At 53.1% G+C, this 19,359-nt stretch overlaps 1 protein-coding gene across 1 annotated transcript in view; it reads right to left on the bottom strand.

Annotated features, from left to right (window-relative positions):
• Nucleotides 1–19,359, bottom strand: part of MYO7B (myosin VIIB) — a 69,228-nt gene that overhangs the window by 1,807 nt on the left and 48,062 nt on the right. Inside the window, exons 26-42 of the mRNA XM_055121242.1 lie at nucleotides 16,212–16,338; nucleotides 13,642–13,761; nucleotides 11,950–12,123; nucleotides 10,990–11,217; nucleotides 9,578–9,745; nucleotides 8,175–8,280; nucleotides 7,951–8,077; nucleotides 6,751–6,917; nucleotides 6,117–6,298; nucleotides 5,085–5,203; nucleotides 4,659–4,816; nucleotides 3,764–3,917; nucleotides 3,168–3,323; nucleotides 1,988–2,093; nucleotides 1,134–1,247; nucleotides 871–958; nucleotides 293–399 (exon numbers count right to left, since the gene is read on the bottom strand). Coding sequence (XP_054977217.1) covers nucleotides 293–399; nucleotides 871–958; nucleotides 1,134–1,247; nucleotides 1,988–2,093; nucleotides 3,168–3,323; nucleotides 3,764–3,917; nucleotides 4,659–4,816; nucleotides 5,085–5,203; nucleotides 6,117–6,298; nucleotides 6,751–6,917; nucleotides 7,951–8,077; nucleotides 8,175–8,280; nucleotides 9,578–9,745; nucleotides 10,990–11,217; nucleotides 11,950–12,123; nucleotides 13,642–13,761; nucleotides 16,212–16,338 — 2,401 coding nt within the window. The remainder of the gene's footprint in view (nucleotides 1–292; nucleotides 400–870; nucleotides 959–1,133; nucleotides 1,248–1,987; nucleotides 2,094–3,167; nucleotides 3,324–3,763; nucleotides 3,918–4,658; nucleotides 4,817–5,084; nucleotides 5,204–6,116; nucleotides 6,299–6,750; nucleotides 6,918–7,950; nucleotides 8,078–8,174; nucleotides 8,281–9,577; nucleotides 9,746–10,989; nucleotides 11,218–11,949; nucleotides 12,124–13,641; nucleotides 13,762–16,211; nucleotides 16,339–19,359) is intronic.

Here is a 19,359-nt window from a genome sequence, read left to right as displayed (position 1 = left end):
ACCCCAGCAGTGGGGGTTACCAGTGCTCAGCAATACTCTGGGGCTACCACCCTCCCTGCCCTCCCCCCTCCAGCACACAGTAGGTACAGGCACACCCTCTGTCTCTCGGTCTCCAGTCCTCCCTCTGCTCCAGCTCCAACACTGTCGGAGCTGGGCTTGGGTCCTGAAAAAAGGAGCACAGGCCCTAAGGAAGGCCGCTGAGCTGGCTGAGCCCAGCCTCCACTTCCCAGGGCTGTTGTGGGGTGGGTGAGATCAGACCAGACGCTTCCCCCGAGGACACCCGCCAGGGTACCTGGTGGTAATGGAGTATGGTGTCTGCATTCACGTCTTTCCCTGGGGTCACGTTGAGCCACAATTTCCTCATGAAGAACACCTGGTAGGGCAGTGCCACGGAGGCCCCTGGCAGGGGCAGAGGGTGAGCACCCAGGCAGCCTGGATTCCTGCACGCCCCCCCAGCTCAATGACACCACGCAGCCTGACCCCCTCAACTCCTCCTCTGCAATCCTGAGTTGTGTCACATGCACCATCTCCAGGACTGGACCCTGACCTCCCTCTGGGCATCAGGTCTCCTGTAGTCCCACACTTTGTCCACATGCCCTGCCCTGTCCAAGCCAGGACTGCGCCCTCATCACCTGGCTCCAGGCCTCGCTGTGCCCGTGAGCAGGGAACACAAAGGTCAATGAACGAATGAATCAAACAATCAATGGATGAGTGAATAAATGAGTGAGTGAATGGATGAATGAATGAGCTGTGCTGAAGGTTCCAGAAGACCCTTCTGACTGGTCCAGGAGGCAGCCAGTCCCTGCCCAGCCACATCCTCCTTCCTTATCATCCCCACCCCACACCCCTGCTCTATGAAGACGAAGTTACCTTCTTTCTGGGGTTTGTTCTTCTTCACCCAGTCTGAAATATTCCGCAAGGCGTCGAAGAAGAACTCTCCCTCATTCACGCTGATGACCTGGGATGGGTGGGGAGGGAGGCTCAGGTGGATGGGCAGGTGGAGGAGCTTCTGGGGAGTGTCCTCAGAGGTTCAGACTGTGGCCAGGGAGTGTGCTTCATGGTCCCTGGGGACACCACCCTCACCTACACTGCTGCCCATTCACACACATCCCACTCCCACAACTCATGCCCACCTTGTCGGCGATCTTGATGAAGAGGCTGCAGCCTTCCCAGGAGCTCAGCTTCAGCCGTTTGGCAATGTTCTCACACACTTCCCGGACCCGCGTGCCACTGTTCACCTCCGGCATCTGAGCACAAAGGCAGCCAGGCAATGTCTCAGGAGGGGGGGCTGCTTGTCACTACCCCCTCAATTCACCCTCTCTCGACATAGGGGTGCCTCCAATCAATAGAGGTTGGCTGCCTGGGCCCTGTTCGAAGAAGGACTGTCTTTCACTTCTCAAAAGTGGGACAGACATTCCCATGTTTTAGAGTCACTGTCTCAAAAGGCCACAGGACTTTTGAACTTACTCAGAGTCAGGCACGGCCCAACTGTGGGAACTTCCTGTTATGGGACTCTGAGGCTAAAGAGCCCCAGTATCTCCGGGTGGCGGGGGCAAGGCTGAGAGGCGGCGTCATTCACCCTAGCCCTGCCTCCTGGCTCTGGGATCCACTGCAGTCACAAGGCCAGAGCAGGTCGTGACAGTGTCCTGTGTCCACCTGTCCCTTCCACCATCCTGGCAAACAGCGCACCCCTGGGACTCAGCCTTACATTCCACACTTCCAGCAGGGCCTCAGCCTAGAAAGCTGAGGTCGGCTGCCTCCCTTCAGATGGCCTTCCCCAGCTGCAGCCTGTAGCACCCGAAGGCTTTCAGGCCAGGTGTGCAGGGCATCAAGGAGAGATCAGCAGTTGCTCGGAGGAGAAGGGGTGGGGGCTGCAGGAGCAGGTCCAGCCGAGAAGCCTGCTCTATCTGCCAATGGCCCTGTCCATCTCCTGGGGGGCGGTCCAGCGGGGAGGAGGCCTGCTCTGAGCCACAGGCTGAGGACTCACCTCACTGGTGTCATTGGGGAAGAAAACCTTGTGGCAGATGCGGGTGATGTTCTTCTCCACGGCCTCCACCTCCACCTGGTGTGGGGGCTGCTTCCGCGGCCCTAACCTAGAGCGGGACAGAGCACGTAGGGCCTTCCCACCCTGCCACCCCTCACCCAGCCCGCCACCAGCCTCAAGCAGGTCCCAAATCCCACATAGGCACATAAGAAGCAGAGAACGCCTTTTTTTCCCCCATTTTTTATTCTTTTTTGTCACACGTGGCGATGCTCAGGGGTTACTCCTGGCTCTGCACTCAGGAATTACTCCTGGCAGTGCTCAGGGGTGGGGGGACCATATGGGATGCTGGGAATCGAACCCAGGTCAGCCGCGTACAAGGCAAATGCCCTACCCGATGTGCTATTGCTTCAGCCCCGAGAACACCCTCTTAAAAAGAGGAAATTTCCAAAATCATCTCGATTCACCTCCCAGGTGACCCAAGATTTTCTAAAGAGAGGCCAGGAAAGCCTGGGAGGGCATCGTCCTCCCCCCTCACCAGACCCCTACTCCCTACATCCCCACCCTCTCACCAGCACTGCTCAGGACCCCCTGTGTGGGAGGGTGGGGCCTGTCCCTGCTCTCACAGAACAGGGGCCTGGAGTCAGGGTTTCTGTCGGGGCCACTCTGGAGACACCAGGTTGCTATTCGCTGCCTCAGCCACTCTCAGTGCCCATCGCCATCTCCCACAGCCATAGCCGGCCCCACTGTGGGCAGGCGGGCAGCACAGGGGCCATAGACAGAGCAAGGGAAGAGGCCAGCAGTGGGGAGTTGGGCAGGAAGATGGGACGTGGCCTAGCAGGGCTATGTCTCTGACGAGGCCTCTAGAGATGGTGGCCGAGAGAGCTGGAGGTCACCCTCTGAGGCAACCAGGCCCTAAACACGCAGCCATGGGGTTGTTGCAGCGTCAGAGCTAGCCAGAAGCCTCCAATGATCGGTCACCGACCACCTCTTCCTGCCATCCCAGGTCCCTTCTCAGGGCTAGAAGGCCTGGCCCTGTGTCTCCAAAGCAGAAGTGGCTTTTGGAGAGGCCACTGCTCAGGCCCGCTGGTGGAGGTTCCTGAGGGACACGAGCTCCTGGATCCCCAAGCTGCTCCCCTCCACACCCCCAACACTGCCCCTGGGGAGTAGGGGCTGGCAGACTCACCTCAAGACCCTCTGGATCCGGCGACTGGTGTCAGGAGCCAGCGGCTTCCTCCTCCTTGTGTCTATGAACTTCTGGACATGGGGCAGCAGCGCCTTGCCAGGCGGAAAGAGGCCCGTGCAGAGCCACAGCAGCTGCCAGCCCCGCTCCTCACTGTACCTGTGGGCCCGGGGTGGGGGGTTGGGGGGGTCAGTGCTTGTCAGCCCAGTAAGGGACCCTCAGCCCAGCCCTGCACCCTGGGAAGAGAGGGCAAAAGGCCTGTCTGCACGGTGAGCCAGGAAGCCCACCATGCCTCTGAGGATGTCACAGCCAAGCCCGGGATGGGTGGCGCCATCATGCCCATCTCGTGCATGGAACTTAGAGATGCCAGGAGGTCCTGCCCGGATCCCCAAGGAGAAAGTGGAGCCAGTGGGGCCCTGTGCAGCTCTGAGCACCTGCTGGAGTCAGAAGTCTAGCTCTTCCCACAGCTGCCATGGGAACTAGGGTAGCTACCTTCCCGTGGCAGGGGGCCCACTGCCTACTCTAGGGGCTGGGCACAGAGCTGGGATCCTCCCCCACCTCCCCGACCCTGTCAGTCCCTACTCAGGTCCCCAGCAGACCCTGAGGTGTTGTTCGTCAGCTGCTTCAGGATCTGGCAGTAGACCTCGTCCTGCAGGACCACATTCTGGAGGGCTGAGGAGAAGATCTGGTCCGTGAGGTACAGGGAGGTCCAGTTCTGCCGAGTGGGGTAGTCACCCATATATCTGAGGATCGGTGCCGCCGTTAAGGAGAAAGTGCCCACTCAGTACTAATGATGGTTAGAGGGCTCGCTCGGGATGGGAGATGTGTGCTGAAAGTAGACTATGGACCAAACATGATGGCCGCTTAGTACCTGTATTGCAAACCATAACACCCAAAAGGAGAAAGAGGGAGTGTGCCTGCTACAGAGGCGGGGGGAGGTATGGAGGGGGGTGGCGGGAGGGATACTGGAAACATTGGTGGTAGAGAATGGGTACGGATGGAGGAATGGGTACTCAAACATTATATGACTGTAACATAATCATGCAAGTTTGGAAGTCTGTAACTGTATCTCATGGTGATTCATTAAAATTTAAGGAGAGGGGCTGGAGCGATAGCACAGCGGGTAGGGCGTTTCCCTTGCACGCAGCCGACCCGGGTTCGATTCCCAGCATCCCATATGGTCCCGTGAGCACCGCCAGGAGTAATTCCCGAGTGCAGAAACAGGAGTAACCCCTGTGCATCGCCAGGTGTGACCCAAAAAGCAAACAAAAAGACAAAAACAAAACAAACAAAACAAAATTTAAGGAGAAAGTGCCCTGCCCCTGGCTCCTAGCCCAATCCTGGAATCAGTCCCCACACTGACCCCTTCCAGCCCCAGTACCATCACCAACACGAAGGGAAGGGAACGTTGACCCTGCTCTGGGCATCTACACCCTTTCTCGGAAGGAGCTGTGCAGTCCCAGGGCCTCGGGGACAGCGTGTGGGGAAGGATATCGTTGAAGATCTGACAGGCCATGTCCCGCAGCTCAGGGTTGGCGTGCACACGCTTGAGCAGAGGCTGCCGCAGCGGCTCAGAAGAGTGAGCCCACAGGTGGCCCCGGGCACGGGCCGTGGGGAGCACGGCTCTGCTGACCGACTCCTTCTCCGGGGTCCTGTCGGGAGCACATGCTGCTGGAGGGCCTGCCTCACGCCATCCCCATGCCTGCCGCCCCTCTGCCCCTTCACCATCTGACCACGGGGTAGGTGAGGGCAGAGACAAGCTGACGTCCCTCCTTGGAACCCTCCGAGTTGCACAAGAGGCCAGAGGGCTGGGACTTGACCACAGGGCAGATGGGTGACCGCTGTGGCCTCCCCAGCCAGCAGGGAGTGCAGAGGGGGCCTCGGGGGACTGGGCCCGGAGAGGGGTCACAGGTGGGGCACCTGAAATATTCGTAAGAAAATTCCTCCAGGGTGTGTGCTTTCTCCTCAGACAGCGTTGCTCTGGTCGGGACCTCCTGGGCGGCCAGCTTCCTCTTCTCAGGGGACATGGCCAGCAAACTCTGCAGCAGGGACAGAGGCGTGTGAGGGCCTGAAGACACTTCCCAGAAGGTCTTTGTCCTTGGCTCCTTCTGGCCTCGGGCCTGAGTTCACCCACAAGCACTGCACAGTCCCAGACCTGCCTTTCACACCTGCTCTGTGTCCCAGGGCTCATGACTCGGCTTCTCTCAGCCACTTCCGTTCCCTTCCGAGTGTCTCACCCTTACCAGAGCATCCTGCCCCAGACATATTCCCCCAGGGCCATCTCTTCCCCTGGCCCTGCCTACCTTACTCCCCCCTCCTCCTAGCCCTCAAATGTCACACCCTCGGGGACACCTTCCCAGACAAGGAAAGCACCAACTCAGTGATGTTCCCTAGCAACCTGCATTTCCTCTGTGTGGTAGTTGGTACACATGGCATCACGCCAGCAGATACCTGGGGATCTGCACGTCCCCTGAAGGAGAACCACTGCGTGCTCCATCCTATACCATAGGTACCACGCACACTGCTGAGACTCCCTAGGTCATGTCAACGACTGTCGCCCCTGCCCTCTTGTGTGACTGGTATTGGGAGCTGGGCTAGGACAGTTCCTGGGGGTAGGAAGACTCGAGACCCCATAAGTCAGGGTTAAAATGAGGCTGTGGCTAGGGAAAGAAAGTATTTGTTCCCAAAACACAGCTGATGGAAGGAATGTCCGTTTACTGAGCACCTAGTAAGTGCTAAGCTCTGTGCCAGTCCTTGCAGAGCATCGCAATATGGCCAGAGGGTCCAACTATGAGACAAAGCTGGCTGGCAGAACTGACTGGATGTCCCGGTGGCCCTCACAGCCCTCCTGGGAGGGAGGATGCGGGTCCCTGCACTCAGGCTGGGCGTCCCGGGCCACTTCCCCCATGTGCCTGTAAGTGCCCGGGCTAAGGACAGGTGAGTGCGAGTTACCAGCTGCTGTGTCGGGGGCTTGGTGATGGTGGGGATGACGTAGAGGCAGGCCAAGGGCACCAGCCCGCTCTTGCCCGTCCTGTCATTCTGGCCTTGGGTCCACTTCTCAGAGGCCAGGAGCCCCTGCCTCTTGTTCAGGATCAGCAAGTCCCCCTTCTTGAACGGCAGGAGGGTGGGATCATCTGCAAAAATTCCAATTGATGGAGGGCTCTGCCGAGGCCAGAGGCTAGGCCAAAACCATGGGGGCGGGCTTCATTGACAGATGGGGAAACAGGAGCCCAGATCAGTGGGCCCCAGGCCACCTGGAGAGTGAATGCTGGTGAGATTCCCAGAGGCTCGGGAGAGACAGAATCTGGGTGGATAGGCCCCTACCTCTGCCCAGGATGTCCCCGTGGCACGGGACAAGCTGGCAGCGGGTAGGCCAGCAGGGGGAAGGCACGGGCCGGTGCCGGCTGCTCTGTGTTCCAACTCCTTTCCTCACCTGGAAACGGTGTGCAGCACCCTCCCTCCCAGCACAGCTGGAGCTCAGAATGAGCCCCAGGATTCAGAGTCAGGGCGGACTGCTCCCCCTCACCCGCACCCCCACCCACCCCAGGGGCTCCTCCGCCCACTCCGTCCCCAACCCGCTGGGCACCTGCGTTACTCCTGTCCTGCAGAGCCATGGTGAACACGGACCTCTCCTTCAGGCCCTCTAGGAACAAGGCCACCAACTCTGCAATGGCCACACAGGCAGGGGCCAAGAACTCATACTCCTCCTCGTGCAGCGTGGACATCAGCAGTCTCTGCCCACCCCGGGCCTCCCTGTGGGGACAAAGGGCAAAGATGACCACGGAGCTCTTCAGCCCTCCGGCCTTCTCCAGGGGCATGGCGCTCAGGGTGAGACAGGAGACACCTTGGTGTCCAGGACCACCAGTTGGGAGGGTTCTGACGTTAGGTTTGTCCAATCCCGGGTACCCCTGTGCCTGGTGGCAAGTGACAGGACCTCGGGGTGATGAATGCCAAGCCTAGCTGGAGGCCAGCTCTGGGTAGCAACCTGGGAGGGCTGCAGGGCCATGATGGGAAGAGGCACCTGCCTAGGCTACGTCAAGGGAGCTGCCCAGCCCCTGTCTCCTCTGCTTCCTCCTCTGAGGACTCGGAGAATGCTGGAAGGGAGGCCTGATATGAGTGTCTCTCACAGTCAGCCTCTAGAGCACACGCATTGTGGGTGCTTTCACTCACTGGGGACTCTTCGGAACACTGGAGGCCTTCTCACATGCCCCCGGACTCTGCTCCTCACTCCCTTTTGCAGATGATCAGTACCTGCCTTGTGGCCCATTCTGGTCCATGAGGAGAAAAGAACTTAGGCTTTCATATGCACACCCAAAGCTGCAGACTTTCACGCCTTCTTTCTTTCCAGGTTTTATTTATTTGGCGGCAGTGTGGATGTCGAGGCCACCCCAAGTGATGCTCAGGGTTTACTCCTGGCTCTGTGTTCAGGGGTCACCTCTAGCAATGCTTTGGGGAGGGTCAAGAGGAGGATGGGGGGGTGGAGGCACAAGTCCTGCCAGGGGTTGAACTAAGATAAGCTACATGCAAGTAAGCACCTTAACCCCTGTATTATCTCTCCAGCCTTCGTACAGAGGAGCCTAGAGGGCACTGCCAGATGCACAGACCCAGCACTGTCCTGACAGTGCACCCCTGGGCAGAGGAAGGGAACAGCTAGTGAGCAACCATCGCACTCTACATGCAGATCCTTATCCCTGCACCTAGACTAGCGCCCAGAGATCATATGCCTCTCTCTGTCCCAGTCTCTCCCAGAACCCCCAAAGAAGAGAGAAAAAAAATTGGCACTTACTTATTGGCGATCATACTCATGACCTCTATGAAAGAGAGTTCTAGAAGCAACTTCTCCTTCTGATCCAAGAAATGCAACCCCTTCCAGTTAATAGCCAAGATCAACTGAGTCTTGGGCAGCCGGGGGCCTGGTGCAAGGAGGCAGACAAGAAGGGAGAGTCAGCCTCCAGGTAGGAGGGGGGTGTGCCCAGCCCGCATCCCTGCCCCCTCATCACACCCCACTACCGGAAAGTGGGGTGACTTCAAAGAGCTTGGAGAAGAGCATCGGCCAGTGCAGGCGCGCAGCATCCACCACCTGCTCCTGCACAATCTGCTTCTGGGTGTATGAAGCCTGTGGGGGCACCGGGTTAGCTCTGACGGTCAAGCTCATGCAGCTGCAGCCTCCCTCTAGCTAACCGCATGTGTGGGATGTGCATTTGCTGGATCGTTCCTGGCTGCCTCGGCCTAACTGGACCAGTGCTGGGCACAGGTGCGGGCACGCAGCTTGGGGAAAGGTTCTGCACTGGGTGGTTTTCGGAGGTACGGAACCTCCTTTTTTGAACATGAGGGCTACGGAGCCAGATGTCTGTGTGCACACACCACAGCTCTGCGTGTCTGTGTCTACACAGAGAACTAACTGCACTTGCTCTGCTCTCACACTCCACCAATGCTTTATGGATCTGCAACTTGCTCAGGCCCAACTCAGTGTGTATTTGTGTCCTGGGTTCTCCTGTCTTTCTCATCTGAAGCTCTGGGGGGTGGGAGGAAGCTCTCAGCAGCTCATCTCCACCTCCCCTCTAGCTCAGCCTTCGACTTTTCTTCCCTTTCCAAATGCCACTCTATCTCATCCTTTCTGCTCCCCAAAACCGCTGCCCTGTGCCCACATCTGCCTAATTCCCAAATGAACACCACTGCCCTCGATATACAACTGAACCTGATTGCTTTGGTTTCTTGATTAGTCCTCTTTCTCTTGTTTCTATGTTAAAAGTGGTTGTGTAGGGGGCCAGGAAGAGAGTGCAGGTTTAGAGTGTAGCCAGACCTGGAGTTAATCCCTGACACCACAGGGACTAAACCACTCAGAGTTTAGCCCTGAGTACCAGTGTGGCAGCGCAGGGCCCTGGCAGCACTGTGTCCTTAGCCCCTAGATCTGAACTGCTGGCCCAGCTGACCTAGTATCTCCAGGAATAGCTCCTAGCCCCCTGGTCATACTTGGGAAGCTCCCCCCACTCCAAAATATGGTTGGGTAACATTCTGGATTTGGGCCCATATTTTGCATCAAAGCGCAAGGTTGATTTGCTATCTGTGAGACTATCAAATATTTTAGAACATACATGCCCTCAGAAATCCTGGTGCTAGGGATTTATTCTGATGAGATAACTACCAAGTATATGAAACCACATAATCTCTGTTTTAGTAGTAAAAAAATCGGGGAATGGTTCCCAAGTGGGAACATTAACATTCATTGATTAGAGTTAGTACTACTCATATGTACAGTAGCTTGTATAGACCTAGAGAGGCAGAACTGTGCCTATGGGAATGTAAGTCTCCATCCCCTAGGTCTGGGGGCGGGGCTGGAGAGGGGCTCCCTTAGACATACCACCCCAGAGCCAAGTTGTGAGGCCAAGAGCCAAGTCTCCATAGAAACTGACCTTGGCGAGGGCGGCAGTGATGAGGCTGACCCACTTCTCCAGGGGCTTGGTCCGGTAGAGTTTGGAGGGGATGCAGCTGGGCAGCAGCTCCTGCACGGCCTCCTTCCTCGGCGAGGCACCGAGCTGCACATAGCAGTGCTGGGCCAGCAGCTGGACCAGCTCTTCCTCCTGCAAGGTCAGGCACACACCATAGGGGTGATGTGGGGCTGGGAAATCATCACACACATACACACACACACACACACACACGCACCCTAGTCCCAGCTTTGTACCCCCTCAATAGAGATGACCAATGACACAGAGAAGAACACTGGGTGTGCATGGGGACAGGGAAATGCTCCATTGGCTGGAGCAATTGTTTCGCATGCAGGAACCCTGGGTCTGATCCCTGGCACCAGCGGGTCCCAAGCACTTCTGGCAGTAAATTCCAGCCCAGAGCCAGGAGTAGCCTATGGGCTCTCAGAGCACTTTGATGTGACCAAAACCCAATCAAAGGAGGACTGGGAATCTGAGCAGTCACCATATCAGCCACAAGACAGGACCTGTGGACCAACCCCTCCCCACTCAGTGGAACCACATTGGGGTCCCAGCCTAGGGGAAGCCAGCGAGGGTGGGAGGAGCACTTGAGAGCAGGGTGGAGCACACAGAGTAAACGGCTTCACCTCAGCCAGTCCCTGCTTGCTAAGATGAACCGGCCACCCCACTTCCTTGGAAACACAGCAGAGCCCCGCCCAAGGCCAGGCCAGCCATCACGCAGCCCTGCTCTCTCTGACAGTTCACAGCCTGGCAGCCTGACCTCATTCCCCTGCCCTTGTCCCCTCCTCTCCCCATTCACTGCCCCTGTCCAGGAGGCCTCTGGGATGTGGGTGGTCGATAACTCCACAGTGCATCATTTTCAGGCCTCGTGACTGTGCTCCAAGACTTGCAGTGCCTGGTCTCTCCCCACCCCTGGATTCTCTCAACCTAACTGAGAGCTCCGGCTACTGTCTGCACTTTACAGATGATGCACCCAAGGTTTAGAGTAACAGTCCATTCCCAGGTTGGACCAGGAGGAGCAGCAGCTGGCCTTTAAACTTCAACCTTGAGTGCTACATGTCCCTGGTTCTAGGAAGACCAGGCAGCCCTGGCACAAAGGAGCGTCTGCATAAGAGCACCCAAGAAAGTGAAGTAAATTCAGGGTTCCCAGCATTGGAGACTAGGCCAGGAGGGATCAGCCGCATGAATGGCAGAGGGGGTTGGGGACTGGCTCTTGACCATCTCCCAGTGCCCCAACCCCGTGGTCTTGGCATGCAGAGTATGGAGTACTCTCCATGCAGCACTCACTGATGCCCAAAGCCGGGCTCTCTAACATGCCACAGAGCATGGCAGTGGGCAGGTCCCGTTTCTAGGGCCCTGATGGCATACCCCCTCACCTTCTCGAAGCTGTACTCGCCCAACCGCACTCCATGGAGGACTTGGCAATATATGAGCTTCGTGCTGATGGGGTCATCCCGGGAATTGTGCCAGGGGGTGAAGAACTCCTTCCGGTAGTAGATGCGCCAGGGCGACTGACGCTCACTCTCACCCTTAGCCCGGGTCAGCTGCTCACACTGGGCAATGGCATCCAAAATATGGTCACTCCCGCTGCTCAGGAACCAGAACTGAGGGTAGGGCCAGAGAGAAGGAACAGTGGGTAAGACACTCACCTTGCATGTGTCAGAACCAGGTTCAAATCCCTGGCACCTTTTATGGTCTCCTGTACCCCTTCAGTGGTGATCCCTGGGCATAGAGCCAGGAATAAGCCCCAGGCACCACCAGGGATAGCCCAAACAAAGAGCAGAAGTGAGGGGAAAACCAGAGACCACACGTGTGAGCAGTGGGCATATGTCAGGGCCTACAAGGCCATCCAGCCTTGAACACACAATGGTGGAGTGCTCTGTATGGCAACCAGGATCTGGGCCCTCTGAAGATAGCATCCCATGCAGGGAGACACCCCTTGCCCTTTAACCCTAAGAAATGTTCTTCCCTGCCAGCCCTCCCTAGGAGTCACATTGGTATCCACAGCCCAGGAGGCTGTGGTCATAAATCCCTGCTGGCCAGTGGTATGAGTAAGCCTGCATGTCGGCGGAGATGGCAGGTGGTAGCTGGTGCTTCTAGGGGCACTGAGGCCACAGCTCCAGCCTGGGAAGGGGCTTGGGGCAGGATGAGTGTCAGTGAAATGTTGGAGCTGCGACTGCTCAGGAAAGAAAGAGGCCAGATACGGTACGTGGGACAAGCTAGAGCCAGGGACGGTATCAGGGAACGTGCGTGACGGGCAGGAGGCCAGATTCAAAGGGCTTGAGATGGTCTGGCTGTGTGAGAAAGGTGGCACCAGAGGACCAGCCGGCCAGTACCTTGTCATACACGGACACCTGGAGGGAGAAGCCCAGGTGGTCAGTGAGACCCTGCTTGCGAGCAATGTGCTGGCAGACTTCCCGCGACGTGGAGGCCGAGTCCACGGTGACCGTCAGGTTCTCTCCAGTCAGCAAGGCCACATGGATCTGGATGTGCTTCTTGGTCTTGACAGCCTAAGAAGAGACAAAGACTCGGTCCTGTGCCCTGCAGGTCCCCGGGCTCAGCTGTCTGCCCAGGGAGCTTCCAAAAGGCTGGGAAGGATGCTGGCCCACTCTCCTCACTCCCTCCACCAACTACCTGCCCCTCCTGAATACCACGTAGGGCCCATGGATCTTCTGAGTCCTGCTGGGGCTTAGCGTGGACTAAAGTTCTAGCCCAAAGATATCTAGATATCTGCTACGAAGTGACACAATGGTCCGGGGTAAGGGGGTGAGGGCAACATGCCCGCAGCTATAGCCCGGAAGTCTGTGCTTCTGCAAGTCAGCCAAAGAAGTGGCTGTAGGCATTTGTAGGCATACCCTACAATTCAACCCTAGGGGGTTGAATTGGTGTGGGGGAGTTTCCATTTGTACACCCTGAGATCCCTGAGCTCTGGCAAGGTTGAGGGTCTCAGACAGAGGTAGGAAGGGCTCTTGGAAATCTTGAGTCTGCCGTGGGATGTTTATGTTCACAGGAGCTGCTGCCATTCCCTGAGCACATGGCTGCAAGGTCACCTGCAATGCCAGGCCCATTGAAGGGCAGGGTGTGAGGAGGAACAGGGGGCTGCCTTATAGACAAGGAGGTAAGAACGGGCATGGGTGTGACAGAAGTGACCCTAGTGTAGGCCACCATCATGTACAGAAGTAAGGTAAGCATTATAGGAGTCACGGATGCTGTAGGGGGTTAAAGGTGAGCCCTCGACTCTAAATCAGTTTCAAATCTGGGTTTAAGTCAGTGTCTAAATCAGCATTTCTCAGTGAAGCCATGTGGCCCCCATGAGGTATCAGAGTATTCCAAAGAGGTCTCAAATGAAAAAAACATGAGACTAAGGGGTCAGCCAATAGGACAGGGGTGTCACAGGGAGCAAACAAAGGTAGAGTAGGTTCTAGTGGGGAGAAAATTGAGAATCACTGAGCTAAATGACCCTTGCTGAAGGCTGTCTGATACCTCACAGGAGCACAAACAGCCCTGCTACCAAGAATGACAACTTTGGGTGGCCAAATCTTTCTTTTATTTTTTTTTTTGTAATTGAATTACCGTGTGGAAAGTTACAACGCTTTCAGGCTTAAATCTCAGTTACACAATGCTCAATCACCCATCCCTTCACCAGTGCACATATTCCACCACCAATAACCACAGTAAACCTCCCCCACTCCCACCTCCCCAGTCCCCCCCCCCGCCTGTGTAGCTGATAAATTTCACTTTACTTTCTCTTTACTTTTATTACATTCAATAAAGCACAAATGGGGCAGGAATTCCTCCCGCTAGGAGACAGCCCTGAGGGAATGTGGAGTTGAGGTGAGAAAGGTATGTTGGGAGTCTGTGCCCCAGAGAGGCTGAGGCCATGGTGAGGGAGCAGGACAGGGGCACAGACGCCCCCAAATAGGGGGACAGGCCCCACACACAGGAGAAGGTGGCTCACTGACTGTGCCAGAGAAGCTCTGAGGGCTGACACCCCACACGGCCCGCCTCTTACCCCTGCAGTCTCCTACCTGCAGCTCCTGCCAGGTGGGGGGCTCCATGCGCGTACCATTAGCAACTGTGCGTCTCAGGCGCTCAGCACAGAAGGGCCCATAGGTGGGGGGCCCATTACTGATGAAGTTCTGCAAATACTGGTGGAGAAAGAAGGGAGGGGAGGAAGACACTTTAGTGGAACAACTTTTTATTTAGGTCACACAAGCTGACGGTAACCAGGGGAGGTAAGGGGTGTGGAAGCTAGCCTGATTATTATTTGTGGTCTTTATTTGACAATAGATACCTATATAAAAGGACTCTCTGCATGACTTAATGCTAAATCAATAAAACTTGGGGATTTATATGGATTGGAGCAATAGCGCAGGAACTGGAGTGATAGCACAGCGGGTAGGGCATTTGTCTTGTACACCACCAACCTGGGTTCAATTCCTCCATCCTTCTCGGAAAGCCTGGCAAGCTATCGAGAGTATCTCGCCTGCATGGCAGAGCCTGGCAAGCAACCCATGGCATGTTCGATATGCCAAAAACAGTAACAATAAGTCTCACAATGGGGACATTACTGATACCCGCTTGAGCAAATCTATGAGCAATGGGATGACAGTGATACAATAATACGGACTGGAGTGATAGCACAGGAACTGGAGCAATAACAGTGGGTAGGGCATTTGCCTTGCACGCCACCGACCGAGGTTCAAGTCCTTGTCCCTCTCAGAGAGCCTGGCAAGCTACCTAGAGTACCCCACCCGCAAGGCAGAGCATGGCAAGCTACCAGTGACATATTTGATATGCCAAAAACAGTAACAAGTCCCACAACGAAGACTTTACTGGTGCCCACTCGAGCAAATGGATGAACAATGGGAGGATAGTGCTACAGTGCATAGATAGATAGATAGATAGATAGATAGATAGATAGATAGATAGATAGACAGATAGATAGAGATATTGCATATATATATATATATGAATTTACAGAAGGGTTGCCTGGTATCAGGAATGACCCTCATTTCCATACAGGTGATGGTGACCCTGCTTCCTGCTGCCCTTAGAAAGGACACCAAAGCACTCAAGACTGTTTTCTCTGTGACTACAAAGAAAACCCTGCACGCCACAAAGGTCAGACATATTAAGAGACTGTATCTTGGATGGGAGTGGAGGCTAACTTTCATTTTCTTTATCTTATTGGGGTTTTTTGAGTCACAGCCAGTGGTACCCAGGGGTTGCTTCCTGGCTCTCTGGTGCCAGGGATCAAACCATGGTCACTGTTTGTGCTTTCTCTCTGGCCCTTCACCTTCCTTTTAGACTTTCTGCATTGCCAACAAGCTTCTATTATAACCAGAACCAGAGAGTACATTAAAGCAGTGAAGGTGGGGCTTGCAACACTGGGCAGCTCTTGGCAACACTTCATCTCCACTGTCGATGTAAAGGGCTGGAGACAGATGCTATAGTCCATTTCAAGCTGGTCCCACTCCTGAGTCATCTTTGTCTTCTCAAAGCACATCTTAGCCACTATTTCTCAGTCTACTCAGAATTGCTGTCTTGGTGCCTGAGCACATGAGAAATGACCCTGCCCACCCTGAATAATTATGGAAGAAGCCAGGTCTAATGTTTCCTTTAGCAGACAGGGAAACTGAAGATCAAGATTACATGTGCCCGTGCAAGATTACATGCACCGGCGCATGTAAACTCATTAACCAGTCATGATCTAGAGATTCATAAATAAATCTCGGAAGAGATCAACAAGCTGCAGAGATGCTTCTGGACCTCAAAATTACCAGCCAGTTAAAAATTTAATTCCAGCTGCATCACCCCATTCAAAGTTTTTGAATTCCTGAAGTGATATCTCAAATTCTACACCACTGATATACCAGGAAGCAGCACACCACGTTGGATGGGACGTAAAGTAGAAGGCAACCGATCTCAATTAAGAAAATATTAACACACAAAGCTTAACCTGTAACAACATGTCAGTAATCTCTTATACAAGAGATTAATGGCTCCAGGGTGAGACACAACAATCTTCACACACTTTCTTCTAAGGAAAACCTTTTGTATCATTTTTAGTGAATATTTCATAACAAGCAATACACAATAAATTATTTATGGCCTGCTATTGGGGCAGGCTTGGGTGGTGGTTGGGAACATTGGAAATAATGGTTGTGGGAAGGTGTAATAGTGGTGAGGTTGGTATTGGAACACTGAATGTAATAAATTCTTGTGAACAACTTTATTAAAATAAAATTTTAAGGGGCTAGAGCAATAGCACAGCAGGTAGAGCGTTTGCCTTGCACACGGCCGACCCAGGCTCGATTCCCAGCATCCCATATTGTCCCCTGAGCACCACCAAGGGTGATTCCTGAGTTCAGAGCTAGGAGTAACCCCTGTGCATTGCCAGGTGTGACCAAAAAAAGCAAAAATGAATAAATAAATAAATTTTTTTAAAAAAGAAGAAAAAGAAGCACAGGTGCTGTTGTTCATGCAGCCTGCAGGAGCACTGGGCCATCACTGGGATTTCCAGGTCCAGGCCACACACATGCTTCAATGCTTCAGCACCAACCTTCCCCCTAGCCCCCAGTCCAGGTCTTCTCACCTTCATGAACCGCTGAGAGGGCTGGAAGCAGCCCAGGCAGAGGCTGAGCAGGATCCAGCCACGGGCCAAGCTGCTAGTTTTGCTATTCTGTGTAAGTTGCTTGCAGATCTGGCAGTAAATCTCATCTCTGAAAGACACAACGCTCTGGGAAGCAGGCTGCATCCCCTCTGCAAAGGGAGAGGAGATGGAGGCACTTGGGCACACAGCTCCTTCTGCCTCCACTTGTTCATATAGTGTTCTCCAGCACTTGGGTCTTTCCCGCCTCCTTACCTGTCATTGCCTTTGTTGGCCTCTGCTCCCACAATTGAGGTATATCCCAGACCCTGACACTTCCCAGAATGGGGCCACCTCCAATGTCTCTGGGAGCTCTGTACCCCCATACCCAGAAGAGATGACAATAGAAATGGAGGCATCTATCTGAGGTGAAACTCATTCAACTCCATTCCCTTCAGTTCTGCTGAGCCCCAGAAGTCCGTGGCTCACATAGGATAACAGAACAGAGCACAGTGACATCTCTCTTGAGGGTGAGTTGTATCCCCCAAAACTGGGAACCTCCGTGAGCCAAGAGACGAGTGTCTGCTTACTCATAAAGAATTCTCAGCTGTCCTTGATGTGCAAGATGGAGAAAGAGTCAAACTTAGGAATTGCCCTGCTGGATGGGGCCAGTAGTGATGAGTATCTTCTTGGTTTCAAGAAAAAAAAAAAAACAGAAGGAGGTGAGCTTTGGTCATCTTGATGGGATTCTACTCAAGCAGGAAGTCCAACATTCCAGAAAATTATAGCTGTAAGAGGTCGTAATGTCTCCCACAAGAAACTAGAGTTAGCAGGGACTCAAGGAATCAGTGAGAGTGGCGGTCTGGCCCCGTGAGGACCAGATGTGTGCAAGTTCCGACAAGAGACTGTGAGGAAGTCAGAGTGAATCTCACTTGGACTCAGTTTTCACACATATGTTGTACTGGAGGGTGTGATGGTCAGGAGATTATTGGGGAGAGAATGACCAATAAAAACAATTAGTTAAAGAGCTGTCATACTGGTGTTACACACAGTCAAAGCTTAGAGAGAAACCCTGTGATTTTACTGGGCTGAAGAATTAGAACACAGTCTAGCATACCAGCAGCAAATTAAAGTGAGAAGGAAAAGCTCTGGAATGGAAACAGAGACAAGAGTCAAATTTTTGCTTATAAAATAGTCATAAATCAGGAGACAAAGTGACAGTTCAGGGTTTAAGACACTTGTCTTACATGCATCCAATCTTCCTTTTGATCTACAGCACCACAGAATTCCCAGACTATGGAGCACTTGCTGGGAGTGGTCCATATGGCCCTTAAATCCTCAGAATGGCAGGGCTAAGGCACCACATCCTCAGGTCCTTGAACTGTGAGCCTACTCAGCTGAGAATTGCTGGCAGGGCCGCCTGGGATCCCTGGATACTGCTTAATATTCCCCCCCCAAAAAAAAAATTATTCCTAAATCTTTGTCCAATCCCTGGCCTACATATGGAGCAGATTTCAGGGAGACATCAAAGACCAAACTAATGAAACAGAGATTCCAACTGCTGCATGCCCCAGAGAAAGCTTAAAGTTAACCAAATGAGTCATCTGATTGTATATATGTATATCTGTATGTATATAAATTTTAAAATACTTTTTAAAAAATAAAAAAAATTAAAAAATACTTTTTCAAACAGTATGTAGATATATTATTTCAAATAATATGGAGATATACACATATTGAAATAATATAATATAAAAGAATTCTAAGTCTCTCAGGGCTGGAAAGACAGTACAGTGGGTAGGGCACTTGTCTTGCATGCGAGGTTGACCCAGGTTCTGTCCCTGATATCCTATATAGTCCTTCAAGCTTTACATGAATTATCCCTGAGTGCAAAATTAGGAGTAAGCCCTAAGAACACCGAGGTACATGCCCTTCCCCCCTCAAAAAATAATTTCAACTACCTAAGCATGTCATACTCGGTGTCTAGGATATGACCTCAGAGTCCTAGGCTCAAGAGAAAATAATAGCCAACCACAGACATGTGAGGAAACAGAATACAAGGCCATTCTCAATAGAAAAGACAAGCAATGAGCCCCAAGATAACCCATATTTAGTAAAAGAGCATTTTCAATTACCACAAGTAGACTCAAGGATATCTATCAAGGAAACTATCATCATAGTGAGTGAAAAAACAGGAGGTCCTGACAGAGAAAGATAAAGCCCTTGAATTGAAAAATACATTTGAAATACAAAATTATCAGAAGAATATGCCACAGATTAGTGAAAAGAAACATCAGTAAATTTGAAGAGTGCTCAACACAAATTCTAATCTAAAGAACAGAGAGAGAAAAATTAAAACATTAAGTATATGATAAATAAGAAATATTCTTACTTAGGCATTAATACCTCTTCAGGCACCTAAAGGACAATAACAAAAAGTTACATAGTTTTGTGGGTGTGGCTGCCAAGCTAATGGAAAATGGGGGATCTGCGTGGAGGAGGCCCAGTCCCTATCTGAGCAGGCTTGGAGATCTCAGCCCCGGTCCCTCATACATGGGTTCCTCTGCCGGTTCCTTCACTGCCCCGGGCGCTGTGTAATACTATCAACGGACAAGATCCAGAGACTATAAAACAATGTTCCCGGAAACTTTGACATCTTAAAGCCTACTTCTCCCTCTCAGAGAACCTGGCAAGGTACTGAGAGTATCCTGCCCGCACAGCAGAGCCTGGCAAGCTCTTCATGGCATATTCAATATGCCAAATACAGTAACAATGATGGGTCTCATTCCCCTTACCCTGAAAGAGCCTCCAATGCGACATCGCTGGGAAAAATGAATAAAGAGAGGCTGCCAAAATCTCAGGGCTAGGATGAATGAAGACGTTACTGGTGCCCGCTCGAGCAAACTGATGATCAACGGGAAAACAGTGATACAGTAATACGTAGTTTTAATTAGAATTCAAAGTGGAGAAAATAAAGGAGACAGAAAAAGAGTGAAGTAAAGGATACATTGAAGAAATAATGCCCAGCAAGTTCACCCAGTGGTTAGAAATAATAGCTTAAGGCCTGCAATGTGACTCTGGGGAAGTATTTGCCTTTGTGTAAAGGAGCCTGGGTTTGATCACTTGCACTAGAAAACAACATCAAAACTATGTT

Source organism: Sorex araneus, chromosome X, assembly GCF_027595985.1.
Source record: "Sorex araneus isolate mSorAra2 chromosome X, mSorAra2.pri, whole genome shotgun sequence".
In the NCBI taxonomy this organism is placed as follows: Eukaryota; Metazoa; Chordata; class Mammalia; order Eulipotyphla; family Soricidae; genus Sorex; species Sorex araneus.
The sequence above is the reverse complement of the archived record's forward strand: the minus strand, read 5'-3'. Positions and strand labels throughout refer to the sequence as shown.